General features: G+C 39.6%; 1 protein-coding gene across 5 annotated transcripts in view; it reads right to left on the minus strand.

Moving 5' to 3' along the window:
- Window positions 1-14338, minus strand: part of Rasal2 (RAS protein activator like 2) — a 328009-nt gene continuing 313671 nt past the window's right edge. For 3 of the 5 annotated variants that reach the window (XM_045142447.1, XM_045142449.1, XM_045142448.1), the window contains 5 exons: window positions 12793-12927; window positions 10557-10759; window positions 8862-8949; window positions 5886-5916; window positions 1-3420 (listed from right to left, as the gene is read on the minus strand). In XM_045142447.1, coding sequence (XP_044998382.1) covers window positions 3278-3420; window positions 5886-5916; window positions 8862-8949; window positions 10557-10759; window positions 12793-12927 — 600 coding nt within the window. In that variant the 3' untranslated portion in view covers window positions 1-3277. The remainder of the gene's footprint in view (window positions 3421-5885; window positions 5917-8861; window positions 8950-10556; window positions 10760-12792; window positions 12928-14338) is intronic. The other 2 variants (XM_004658760.2, XM_004658759.2) reach the window with 1 other exon arrangement.

Consider the following 14338-nt stretch of genomic DNA (forward strand, 5'->3'; position numbering starts at 1 on the left):
ATGGAAATCTAAGTCTTTTTTTTTTTTTTTTTCTACTTTGGCTTGGAAAGCTTATTGCTCTAGTGATGTAAGAGGGAAATGTGGAGCTCTTTCCCTAAATCCTACTAACATTGTCCTTTTCAATGGCCAAGTCTGGTTGTCCCATAGATAAGCACTTCATAAGAACTTTACCTGAATTCCAAATCCCATCCAACCCTAGTCTACCCTTATCTCATGATATGGTGATATGTTGAGGGAAACAGAGAGTGCATGACATAGCTATCTCAGTCCATCAGTTTCTCTTTAATTATGCACTTTCTCCCAGCAAAACACAACTATGTACTTATTTGGGCTGAAGAAACACTCCAAAAACCATGCTATTATGATGGGTTTCTGTCTTCCTCCATAAGCTTACTTATTATCATTATTTTACTTTTGTTCTCTTTATTCAAGATAACTTAAAGGCATCATATTCTAATGTTTTGGGCATCTAATCTTCCAATGCAAACAGAGATATCTAAGAAGGGACTGCAATGTAACAAGACATATTGCATTCATGAACATACATTTTTTTTTTTTTCTCCCTGAGGTAGGGTCTCTCTCTAGCTCAGGCTGACCTGGAATTCGCTATGTAGTCTCAGGGTGGCCTTGAACTTACAGTGATCCTCCTACCTCTGCCTCCTGAGTGCTAGGATTAAAGGCATGTGCCACCATGCCCAGCTTCACTTGATTTTTTTCATTTCCTGCTGACCACTGATATTATTTGATGAGTCTCTATAATCTATAACCAATACTTGAAGAGCTTCCAAACCTCTATGTAAGGTGTCACCTATGTTACATACCTAAGGCCATTGGAATCAGCAATACTAGGTTTTCTGTGGCACATTTAGAGAGTTTGGAATGTTTACCCTTCACTCACATACCACAGGACACTACCTCACAATCAGCAGCCCTTTTCCCTATTAAGTGATTTTGACCACAGTGTGCTGACTCAGCAAGGAGGGAAGAGAGAAGAATTCATAAAGTAACTGACAGGGGACAAGAAAATACACAAACATCATAACTGGAAGTGGGAAGTTCTTCTTACCACAATGAGAAGCCCCCACTTTAGATCTCTGTCCTACATAAACAGGGGCTAATATGAATAAAACCATTTTCAAAGGCTGAGGGTTGGGGGGTTCTGATGAGGTTGCTGAGATGTAAGACCCAACACAGAGATCCACCTGAGAGGGCAGAGCTCAAGACTGTAATGCATGCTTGGCACTGAGGAGAAAGGTCGGCTTGATGTCTATGCTGGGCTTCATACAAAAGAGGGCACTATACATGTTCTCCTGCCTGCTTCCTGTTAGGTAGAAACAGCTGCTCCATGCATATGGCTCCTTTAGGTTTTCTTTTTCTTCAGGCCTATCCTTTAAACACTTCTTAAAATTTGAACTTTAAAATAGACATCAACTTATTTGAGAACCATGGTTTTCATAATATAAAACTGCTTACATCTTGCTTAAAGATAAAGGCTTTTAAAACATTTTCTCTGTATATCTGACAGCAAAGAAGACATGAACATTTCCTATTTGTGTACTGTATGTATATCTGTGTGAATATATGTATACATATATTTATAATAGCATCTGTTTCATAAGGAACTAGCTTTCCATACTTCTGGCCATCAAGATTGCATTCCAGATGACATTTCATACTTCTAAAGAAAAAAAAGGAAATGTCTTTTTCTGTCCTATAATAAAGCCATGGATAACAAATATTGAAACTGGACCATTATTATTACTATTATTTTTGGTTTATTGAGGTAGGGTCTTATTCTAGCCCAGACTGACCTGGAATTCACTATGTAGTCTCAGGGCGGCCTTGAACTCATGGCAGTCCCCCTACCTCTGCCTCCTGAGTGCTGGGATTAAAGGTGTGTGCCACCATGCCTGGCTGAAACTGGGTCATTATTGCCAATTCTACTGAGAGTATAGAAGTAACACTTGAAATGTGTCATTCTGACACTTTGGTTTTATTTTCCTAAGCAAGATTAATCATTATTTTTTAAGAGTAACGCTTCAGATTTGGATTTCCTTTCCAAATTTTATGGAGGGGATTAAGAGGAAGAAGCAGCAATTTAAAACCTAAAGATAGCAATAAAATTACCCTGTCCATGGATTTGCTAGGGCAATGGGTAAAATTTTTACCCCAAGCAAAAAACATAACCAATAAGTAGGAAGAAAACTTTTACAGTAGAACATACTCAGATAGTTCTGGTCTATGTGATTAGCCCTTTTCTGTGTCAAAGAAAGGGTGTCAGTTTAGATAGCTTATGAACAGCATACTTGAATCCCCTCTCCAGGGAAGAGTAAACCCTGTTGGTGCTGACTGTTCCCACTATGGGGAGGAAAGGACAGTGGAAATATGGAGATAAATATAGTATGTAGAGACTCAAATATTTATAGTTTTGCCAACTTTTATAAACAGGTAAAACAATACTCTTTATTATAATAGACATAAAATTTAAAAGTCCCATATCTAAAACAGAAAATTCCCATCTTCTCTACACAGAGGAAATAAACAATGATAGGAGTTCAATCAAAATCACTCCTAAGTCTAGTTTTTAGATAGCCAACCATTTTTATCCATGTCCTCTGAAATGGTGAGTCTCTAAATCAGATTAGCTCTCTGACCCGAACCAGTATTGGTTGATTGGTGGAATAAATTAAATCGTTTTGTATGGATCTTGGTGTTTACATGTTCCTCTAAAGGATAAGGGGATTAGGGTAGGATTTTAAACTGGCAGACGAACCCCTGAAACAATTCATTCTGACAACGTTCTATTGCACTCCATGTGCTTCTATCCAATAGATACTTGGTTTCTACCTACTGAATCAATAGGCTCACACCTCACTCACACTTGGCTCCTACTTTTTCTCAACTAACAACTGCAGTGCTTTCAACAAGAGGAAAACAATAATAAAAATAGCAATAATTAAAAGGTAATCTACATTATTAACTTCCTTTTGGTATATTACAGTGGTATTTTCTGTACATGGCCCAGAACTAAGTTCCCTATGTACATAGAGACACGCAGGGGAAAAGCATTGACCCTGAAAGTCTTTGCTTTATGCCCGAGAGACAAGGTTCCATTCTTCATTTAAGAGCTTCTCACCATATTGCCATTCTGAAGCAACATTCCGTAAACCTGGAGGGGCTGGGTAAAGAGCTGGGGATAGGAGAGTGGGTCAATTTCCTTCTGTCTCCTTCCACAGTCTGTATTCACAAAGGCTGTCAGCAGCTGCTATTTTTGAATTCACCATTCTCCGTGATGGAAAGCTTGGTGGGGTTGGTGGGGGAGATGCCATTGCGAACCTGCATGCTGTACCGCTCCTTCACCTGTGTCAGTGCACTCATCAATCTTGTGTTGGCCGAATCCAGGGATATGATCCGTTTTTCCTACAATATACCAATCATGGTTTCATTAAGGCTATATGGAGCAAACAATCAATTCCCTTTCTTTAATGAAAGACTAGTCCAATACTTTCTCTCACAAAGCAGTAAGCATGGTGCTTCCCAAACAAATGGAACGTCTCTGCCTCTTTCTGCACATTGGTTAGGTTCAGCTTCCCTTCTTTTTTTCCACTGTTTTTCTCCTCTATTATCTCTCTTTTATCCTTTCAACACAACACACAAATATTTCCAGTAATATTTTTGGGCATTATTAGGCTATCTAAAAATGACACCACATGTCAAAGAAGCTGCCTTATTTTATTAAGTGCATTTGATCAAAATTGAAACATGGAGTTAGGTGGCAAAGAAAGAAGCACCAGAGGTTTCATTTCACAGAACTGCATGTGCTCTATAGGCTCTTACTCCCCAAAGAGGGCGTAGCAGTCACATTTGGAAGAATTCACATTGTGCTTAAAATTAAAACAGTACATGGTGGCAGATTTAGAGTCACCAACAAGTTGAGGATGCAAGAGCAAGAGAAGAGCAGCCAAAAGCTCAGACCAAGGAGTTGTTTGAAAATGGGGAGGGAGATGTGGCCGGAAGGGATGCTATAAACATAACACATGAGAACAAACAGAGAACACAGGCTCCTAGACCCATTCCAGCTCAGTTACTCCAGGAACACTGCCCGGTAGGGTGAACATGTTCATTTTAACTTTTGAGAATTAAAAAAAAAAACCACAATGATGCTTCAGAGATAATGTTTTGGAATTAAGAGTTGTTGAATATTCATAAGCACTACAAAGGGTGCATGTGAGTGGGGAAGGCAAAAGAAAAAGGGAAAATCAGTACAACAAAACAAAATACTATTAGTCTCAAAAAACCTTAGGAGAGACCTTCTTAGCTTTAGTAGCTAGGCAAATTATCTCAGAACCTTTCCAATATGAAGTTCAAGTTTTCAGAAAATACGTTTATACAGAGAAGGGCAGTCTTAACCCATCCTCATGAAACTGCACAGAAACTAACCCAGAAGGAACAACCTAACACCAAACTGGGAGTTTTTGAATTTATCTAGGAAGAAGCATGGAAAGGTTCGCAGGGGTAGGAGGCTTGAAGGCTGACACCACTTCTTGCTGTTAAAAGCAGGTGCTACACAGAGCTGCCAGTGCAGCACTGTTGTGTTGGGACACATGCTGTTGGAGTAAGCTGAGAGATGAGCATGGCCCTGGGGGAAATTCTGCATAAAGCCTCAGATGACAATAACGTAAGTAATGCTTCCCACCTATCTCTTTGCACTGTGTGTGTGTGTGTGTGTGTGTGTGTGTGTGTATGTGTATACACACATGTGACTGTGCAGCATCAGAGGTGGTGGCTATAGTTTTGAAAGTATGAAAAATCAAAACAAAAGAACTAGATTTTGCTTATTATTATTCCTGAGAAAAAAATCTTTTCCCTGGTAGAGAACTCGGGTGTTAATGAATGTGTTCCTTTATCTGTTATAAGATACCTTTTATTCTGGGAGAGAAGCTTATTTTAAGAACAGGAAAAACTCACAGAAAGAAAAGAGATGCAAGGCTTTTGAAAATAATAATTAAAAAAACATAGTGAAATTTACTGGGAAAACAAAGTAATCAGCAAGGACTGACCAGTAAACAAGAGGTAGAGGCCACATATGATCCCTTTCCTTATGCTGAGGAATGACTTCTAAAATATAAGTTTAAATTTAAATTAATATTTATTTCATTTTCTTTGTCAGTATTAATTTTCTTATATACAATAAGTGAAAAATTATACCATAACAAATTTCTTTTTTTTGAGGTAGGGTCTCATTCTGGCCCAGGCTGACCTGGAATCCACTCTGTAGTCTCAGGGTGGCCTCAAACTCACGGCAATCCTCCTACCTCTGCCTCCCGAGTGCTGGGATTAAAGGCGTGCGCCACCACACCCGGCTCCATAAGAAATTTCTTGGAATGATCAGACAAGGAAAGATATTCCAGTATTGGGATAAACTATAAGGCCCTGATACTAAGGAAAACAGAATTCTTCATGGCTCATAATAAAAAAGTAGGCATCTACCCCCTAAAAGCCCCCAAATGAACTGATGATTGATCAATGACTGCAATTACGCATTACCTATGAAAGTCATAACTGACATCAAGTAACCCCTTCTATTAGACAGCTGAAAGTTTCCAAATGGAGAAACTCCCTTTGTAGTTCCTCCTACTACCAAACTCTCAAACTAAAACAGAAAGTAAAAGTTAAAAAAAATCAGATAGCTTTTGAAAGTTAAGTTTAGTTGGTAAGTTGCTCTGACTTTTTGTTTCTGCCTGGACTAAAAAACAAAGCAATCTAATATATGACTGACAGGAAGGATTCAACAGGGGAGTGGCAGGAGCTGGAATGTGTAGGAGGCCAGTGTACTGGGCCAGGGCTGGGAACTGCTCAGCTAGAGAACGACAGGGTTTACTTGCCTGTTTGAATAATCTCATTTCCATTTATGACCTGTAATTTAACACAGTGGAGATATCACTTGCGATAGTAACTAGGCAGCTGCTTTGTTTCTCATAGGAGGAAACCTTCTCTGTTCTCCATCTGAGTCACATGGATAAATCCTGGAGTTGCAGTGTTTCCTCATGCTTGGGGTCAAAAGGTGGCACATCCCCTGGTCTGCTATTTTAAAAATGGTTCTTTGGTACCACTGTTCAGAACCCCATATCTAACCTATGAGAGTCAGGGCTGGTGATTTTGCTATTCATCTTTTTGCAGTTCTGCTTCAAGTGGTGGACATCGGCCTGTACTTTGCAGCATGAACTGACTCAAGGAGAAGGAATGGCTAAATTCACAGAGAAGGAGCGAGGGCTGCTGAGAGAGAGAACAACCATTCACGGGGCACCTGAGAAGTTCTAGGAGTAACTCTAACACACAGAAATAAATTGTATTGATTTTTGAAATATATTTTACTATTAGTGGCACTGAGGCACATGTCAGAGATATAAAATTATGGGTTACCTCCTAAAGAATTTCTTACTCCCAAACATGTCTTCCTTTCAAATGAAGCCGCAAAGGCTGCTCAGTTCCAATCAACACGTAGGAAGTAGTGATCTGATATAAAAAGTCATTCTTTACAAAGGACATGCAAGAATATTCAGTCTTTTGCTACAGCAAGATTTTAATGTTCCAGTAAGCCAACAGCTTGGGTAAGAATGTTCCCTTTTGAGTCAATGTATCTGTATCTGCTTGGTGTTTATAATTTGTGCTGTGCATAGTGTGGTGGTTTCCAAATTCTGGTATAGTGAATTCTTTAGGAGTGCATAGTGAGTCTCTGGTAGAATAATTTATTATACAACAAGGCCTGTATTTTAGCGGGTAACATGCCGTCTTTAACCAACCCAACATGTTAGGACACATTAGTTGAGAGTGGTCTTCATTCTTGAGTGGTGAGCAGTAGCAGCTGGACACTGCTCTATGTGAGGTGCCTTGGTTCCAGCAAAATAGACCCAAACTGAACCATTTGAAAACCACTGCTTTGAGGCACGGACCTAAAATATTAATTGCTTCAGCCAGACAGTAAATCTGATACTAACTGAACTTTGAGGATACCATTTCTCCTATCTCTGAATAGTGACTCTGTTCAGTGACACCAAGAGCTTTTGACTTGTGGTAAATCAGATTCCCTCCTCAGATTTCACCCTAGTGACTGTCACTTGTTTCATACCAAGGTCAAAATAGGGGGTGGGTAGGGTAGAAAACATTTAGAAGTTAATGATGGGGCTGTTGTGTTAGTCAGCCTGCACATAGCCATAACTGTGGCACAGAAAAACTCCCTTTCTTTAGGACTAGCTGTATTAGTTTGGCTGAGGTGACTAAAAATGTTTTTGTAATCTCAGTACTAAAATCTTTCCTAGTATGTTTATTAACACAACTTTGTTTTATATTGTTGTACAAAAAATCTAAAAGTCAAAACTTACTAGCACTAGTTTTCCTGATAAAACTGTTTTCATTATCCTTTAAGTATTATAGTATAATATAGATCCTGATCTCCACTGTCCTTCCCTTGCTCATCTTGGGAACACAGAGAAAGATGTAAGATCATTACAGCAGACCATTATTTGGCTCTGAACAGGTCATATATCTGAATATCAGAATCAGAGTTCAAGAATCCAAACTATCTTTGGAGCTTTGCTCATGACAAAGAATCACAGCTCATAACCAGCTTTGAAGTACAGTGAGCCTGAAGGAGTATATGAGGTCCTTGACACACTCTTTCCCATGGCTATGCTTTTAGCTTCATTCCTAATATGAGAAATAAACTCCGCCCTACACTGACCCTGTGAGGAAACTAGGCTGTAAAGTACATGTTTAAAAACACCAGTGCTCTAACATATACTAACCACTGGCAGATAATAGAGAAGAAAGTAGAATATTTATGCATAAAGTCCTTGTTCTCATTTTTATTTTATAGCTCAAGGATGAAAAATGCAAACTTGACTACTTGTCCTCAGAAAGGTGATAGATTCAGTTTGGTTAAATGAGCCATTGTCAAAACTATGCCTGCCCGCTGCTATTTATTTCACTGTAAGAAAAACAATGATACTTTGCACTGATAACTATTTCCTCGTCCTGGATTTTGCTGTGATCGTTGGTGTGCTCTTGGCAGCCATCATTCCACCAGTGTTGCAGGTGTCAGCTACTGTGAACAGAAGCCTAGGTTCTGATTTCATCAACCTTTCTTATAAAGTTTTATCCAAAGAGGTTCTCTACGCACAGCATCAATGAAGATCGGCCAAGCATAGTCCAAGCAGCAATGCCAAACCCTGAACCAAAAGAGTAACAAGGAAAGGTCTCTTCTGCAACATTGATTACCCCCAGTAATTCCTTTACTATCTGGGACTAGGGCTTGATGGCAGTGCACTTGATTGACATAACTGTGAACACCACAGCCAAGCAATGGTCACTGGAGGTCACAAGCCAGGCACATGCAGTGCACTTTTACCCCCTAAGGACTATCATCCTTTCCATAAAGAAAGAAGCAAACTTCATCATGCACTAGACTACAATTTCTCAAACATTAAACACACCAATACTTTGCACACTAATACTATGTCATCAGCAAAAGAAAGAAAAATAACGGATGGCATAATTTAATATTTAAAAGATGTCAAGATATTTTCTATGTACCCACCTTGCTATTTGCAAGGGTGGGAAGCCAGAAAATGAGAGTTATTAAAAGCAAGTACTGGGCTGCAGAGATGGCTTAGTGGTTAAGGCACTTGTCTGCAAAGCCTAAGGACCTGGGTTGGATTCCCCAGTTCCCACATAAAGCCAGATGCACAAGGTGGCACATGCATCTGGAGTTCATTTGCAGTGGCTGGAGGCCCTGGTGTGACCATTCTCTCTCTCAAATAAATATCAAGAAATGCTTTCAACTAGATCTAGAGCCTGCTTACCTGCGCATCAATTATCTTCTGCTTTGCATCAATGACTGCTTGCATCTCAGCATGATCCTTCTTCAGTTCCTCTTCCACAGCCATTAGCCTAGGGTGTAGCAGGAAGGATACAAGAAAGAGAACAAGAGACTTCAAGCTCACCACAGTTCCCAAGAAAAACCTTGCAACCATCTTTTCTTTCTTTTCTCCTTCCTTGGTAGAAGACATCCAAGGTTATCTTTCACCTATAGCTAAAGTCCATGCATTTCATTTCCTCTGCAGTAGTATTCTCATAATCATTTCTGCCCTCTCAGATCCCTCCCTCAGTTAATGTATCCAAATATATCAAACCAACCAATAAGAAACAAACTGTTTTATTATTTTTTTTCTAAAATTATTTTTTCATTTCTTTAAGAGAGAGAGAAGGAGGCAGATAGAGAATGGGTACATCAGGGCCTCCAGCCACTGCAAATGAACTCCAGACTCATGTACACCCTTGTGTATCTGGCTTATATGGGTCCTTTGGTTTTGCAGGGGAATGCCTTAACTGCTAAGCCATCTCTCCAGCCCACAAATTATTTTATTTTTATTATGATACAAGGTCTTATGTAGCCCATGCTGACCTTGAAATGCTGATTCTCCTGCCTCTACCTCCCGAACCCTTGGGTTACAGGGGTATGTCACCATGCCAGGCTACAAACCATCCACTCCATCTCAAGTTATACTGTAGCCGCTGTCCTATCTACTTCTTCCCTTGCACAGCTAAGTTTCCTATGGGGCACTCTTGGGTAGATCTAGTCTTCAGTCACCCTTCACATCTCAATGCACTAATATGTAAGTCCTCAGTTTTACCCCACTGGCTCTCAGTATGATGTTCAGTTACTTCCACACTACTGAAACAGCCCCTTTCTGTTTCCAGTTTCTGTATTTCTTTAATAAGATGAGAAGGCCAATTTCAGAGGCTGAGATGAAGGTATTTAGCACAGTGCCTGGTCCCTTGTGAGTGCTGTGCAAAATGGACCTCCTCATTACTTTCCTTTGCTTAGAATGAATGGTACTGGTCCTCTGGCCCTAAATACAACCAGTGAGACTTCTGTGTTTTTGCACTTGTTTCAAAAAACTGGGTTAAGGGCTAGAGAGATGGCTTAGCTATTAAGGTGCTGGCAGGCAAAACCAAAAGACTTAAGTTTGATTCCCCAGTACCTACATAAAGCCAGATGCACAAGGTGGTACAGACATCTGGAGTTCACTTGCAGTGGCTAGGAGGCACACATTCTCTCTCTCCTTCTATCTCCCTCTCTTAAATCAATACAAAAGTAAAACAAAACAAAACAAAAAAACCCACCAACCCACCAACCAAACAAAAACAAAAACCAAACAAACAAAAAAAAACCTGGGTTAAGTCTTAGATACTATGCACTTAAAGGAACTTAAGAGCCCAGTTTACTTCCAAAACTTAAAATTAAGTTCCTAGTCTTTCTTTTTTTCTATTTCTTATGGTTTAAAAGCCTACTACCCCCTTTCTTCATAGAAAGTACACTAGGTCTCAAATTTAGGATATCTGAATAAATATAGTCAGCCATCAAAATTATATCAAATACTGGAATTTACACAGGGTTGAAAGTGACCTTTGTTTCCACTCCTTTAAGATCATTTGGATCATTTCCCAGTATTTGTACTTAACTAGCCCATATCCATTCCTAAGTGGACCTCTACCTGCTAATGATGCTTTTCATCTGGCTGTCCTTCTCTTCTTGTTGTCTGCGCAGCCGTTCCTCACTGTCCTCCAGCCGGGCCTTGTATTCCAGCAGTAGCTTCTGCATCTGCTGCTCTTGCACCAGCAGCCGGCGTTCATATTCCTCCAGCCGCCGGCTGGACACTCTTAGGCGCTCCTTCAGTTTGCTAATTTCTTGTTCATACTAGAGCAAAGAAGAAGCAACTCCAGTGACAGGCAGATTTATGTTGGTTGCTGAAATTAGTCATTTACTTTCTAACCAAAGAAACCCTAGGTACCCAATATGCAGTCTGGGCTGACAATCCCCATGCTGCTGCTCATGTCACATATAGTTATCATCTGGCATCAATGACAATGAAGATGTGTCTTTCTTCTAAAATTACTCTTTAACTCTTAACTTGCAATTATAAATTCTATAGATTTTACCACTTTTCTTGACATTAAACCACCAGTTGCTGCAAGCCATATCTAATCTGTGATGGTATCAAATGGGGAAGAAAAGGAAAAGGAAAAACAAAACAAACAAACAAACAAAAAACCAAGCAGTTAAAATCCTGACAAATGACTTAAGCCAAAAGCCATTTGTGTACAAGAGAGAAAGAAGACTCATGTGTCATCACTGTGTGCTGACTGTGGGATTCCTGGCCTATCATGCCCACATTCCTACACTTTACTAGACTTAACCCTTTAGAGAATAAGCAACATTTCCATGTCAGCCTTGATATTGGGTAATGGAGTTTAATGTCAAAGGAGGATGTTACCTCTTCTTCAGTAACTAAAGCTGTGTAATACCTTCAGACACAAGCACTAAGCACAGGTTTAAATCTTCTTGAGGGCTGAGTACTATTGCTTCCTTGTCCATTTTAATGATGTGGCTCATCTGGCCAATTTGGTACTACCTACTGGAATCTATCTATGTTCTCAACTAAGATTACTTCTATAAATTCAGCAATTCAGTGGGTAACACGGCCTTTTCCTATACTAAGTTCCTATGAATACGATGTAAGTGCAATCGAACATTAACTTTTCTAGGCAAGGAGAGAAGTGTAAGCTTTCTTATGGATAGGGTACTTATTATATTCATTAGTAACTACTGATAATTTTTTATGCTGCTCTGTAAAGTACAACTTATATAATATCTCATTTAACAGATGTAAAGATTACCTAATGCTTACCCAACATCATGGTTCTAAATTATGCTTAATCTGGGAAGTCAAAGGTAAGTATTTATGATAGTTTTGAGAGTTAGACTGCATTAATAAGAACAATTTTTGATTTTCTAACATGCAAGAAGAAGTTAAATGCCTAGTTGTCATTTAAATGTGATTATATATGGGATGACAAGATATTTTTTGGTAAGCCTTTTTTTTCATATATATATATATATTTTTAAAAGCTGGGTTGATGTGCATACCTTTAATACCAGCAATCAGGAGGCAGAGGCAGAGGCAGAAGGATTGTTGTGAGTTCAAGACCACCTTGAGACTATATAGTGAACTCCTGGTCATCCTGGGCTAGAGTTCCTACCTTGAAAAACAAACAAATAAAAAAACAAAAAACAAACAAACCTCAGCTCTCATGAGGATTGTGAGTGTAAGGCCAGTCTGGACTATATGTAAGATTATGTCTCAACCAACCACCTGCCTCCAACTCTCATAAAACCCCTCAAACAATAGATAACTTACAGTGAGACATTCTTTATCCATAAAAGCAAAACAAACTTCAACAACAACCAAGCAAAATCCAAACCAAATTGTTGCTAAAATATAGGAAGTTTAGTCCTAAGATAATTTGGAACTTGACTGAAGATCAAGGTTTATAGAAATACCAAATACCTAAAATGACTAGAAATGAGTATCACACTTCCTTCTAAATTAAAGGAATCTACTACAAAAATTATAACTTATACCTCTCCCCTGTAACAAGATAGACATTTCCTACATATATTCATACAGAGATACTACTGGCCTGTTATACACAGACATGAAGGTTAATAGATTGAGATGAAAGCCTGGGGATACCCAGTAAGTTCCAGGGTGGGCCTGAGCTACAGTATGAAGCCCTACTTCAAAAACCCACCACCACCACCACCACCACCAAACAAACGAGGTAGAGGTCTAGATGGGGCAGGGAAAGATCATGTTCTTTGCTCAATTATCTGTCCAGTGGCCTATCAGATGCAGGGTAGTAAGTCAATAGAGAGATACTAGTTTCTACCTTCTCAGCATGCTTGGCTTCATCTTGATTTTGCTCAACTTCTTCCACATCCTCTTCATACTGTCCATTGTTCAGAACCCAGGCTGCTGTCCTTTCTACTGGGGACATTGTGGCAGAGTCCACAGGTGACTGAACCTGTATCAGAAGTCATAATTAATACTTCCTAAAATACTCATTATACTTCACAAAGACATACAGTAATCCCTCAGTTTTCTAATAAATACTGTGGATACTTAAGTCTGAAGAGACTTAAAAGTTAGAGATGGGTTGTAAGAGACTTTATATAAAAGCAATAGAAAGCCCCCCTCCCAAAAAAATCTGGGCTGGGTGTGGTGGTGTGCACCTTTAATCCCACTCAGGAGGCAGAGGTAGATGGAGATGGATCATTGTGAGTTTGAGGGCAGCCTGAAACTACATAGTAAATTTCAGGTCAGCCTAGGCTAGAGTAAGACCCTACCTCAAACAAACAAACAAAAAAAAGGATTTGGGGCTGGAGAGATGGCTTAGCAGTTAAGGCGCTTGCCTGAGAAGCCTTAAGGACCCAGGTTCTATTCCCCAGGACCCACATAAGCCAAGTGCACAAGGTAACACATGCATCTGGAGTTCATTTGCAGTGGCTGGAGGACTTGGCATTTCCATTCTTTCTTATTCTCTCACTGCCTCTTCCTCTCCCTCTCTCTCAAATATATATATATATGAATATGGTTAAATTGATTTACAAACAGATCCTGGATATATATCAACAAGGATGGCTTTATGCCTGAGGATGGATGGTACAGTTTATATAAAGACATGCGTGTGCGCACCTAAGCATGACTGTGAATGAATTTTCAGAAATTCTTTCTATAAAGTTAGTATTTTATATATGCATGTGTCTTAGAGCTAAACTTCAGTAACCTTCCTACTTGGAATTCTTCCTCCATCACTTCTATGGTTCTAGATGTTACTTATTCTGTACTTATTTATATAGCACTTTAATTTTGCTATACCTACCTTATTACTAATATATTATTTGCTTATTATTATTATTTTGGTTTTTCAAGGTAGGGTCTCACTCTAGCCCAAGCTGATTTAAAATTCACTATGTAGTCTCAGGGTGGCATTGAACTCATGGCGATCCTCCTACCTCTGCCTCCCAAATTCTGGGATTAAAGGCTCGAGCCACCATGCCTGGCATTACTTATCTCTTTTTTATGAAAGAGAATGAGACACACACACACACACACACACACGCACACACACACACACAGAGAGACAGACAGAGAGAGAGAGAAAAGAGAGAAAACACACAGAGAGAGAGAGAGAGAGAGAGAGAGAGAGAGAGAGAGAGAGGGAGGGAGGGAGGGGGAGAGGGGGAAAGAGAGAGAAAGAAAGAGAGAGAATTGACACGTCAGGGCCTCCACCACTGTAATCAAACTTCAGATGCATGAGCCATCTTGTGCACGTGTGACCTTGCATACTTGTGTCACCTTGTGTGACTGGCTTATGTGGGGTCTGGAGAATCAAACATGAGTCCTTAGGGTTTGCAGGCAAGCACCTTAACCAC

This window comes from Jaculus jaculus, chromosome 1 (assembly GCF_020740685.1).
Source record: "Jaculus jaculus isolate mJacJac1 chromosome 1, mJacJac1.mat.Y.cur, whole genome shotgun sequence".
NCBI lineage: Eukaryota > Metazoa > Chordata > Mammalia > Rodentia > Dipodidae > Jaculus > Jaculus jaculus.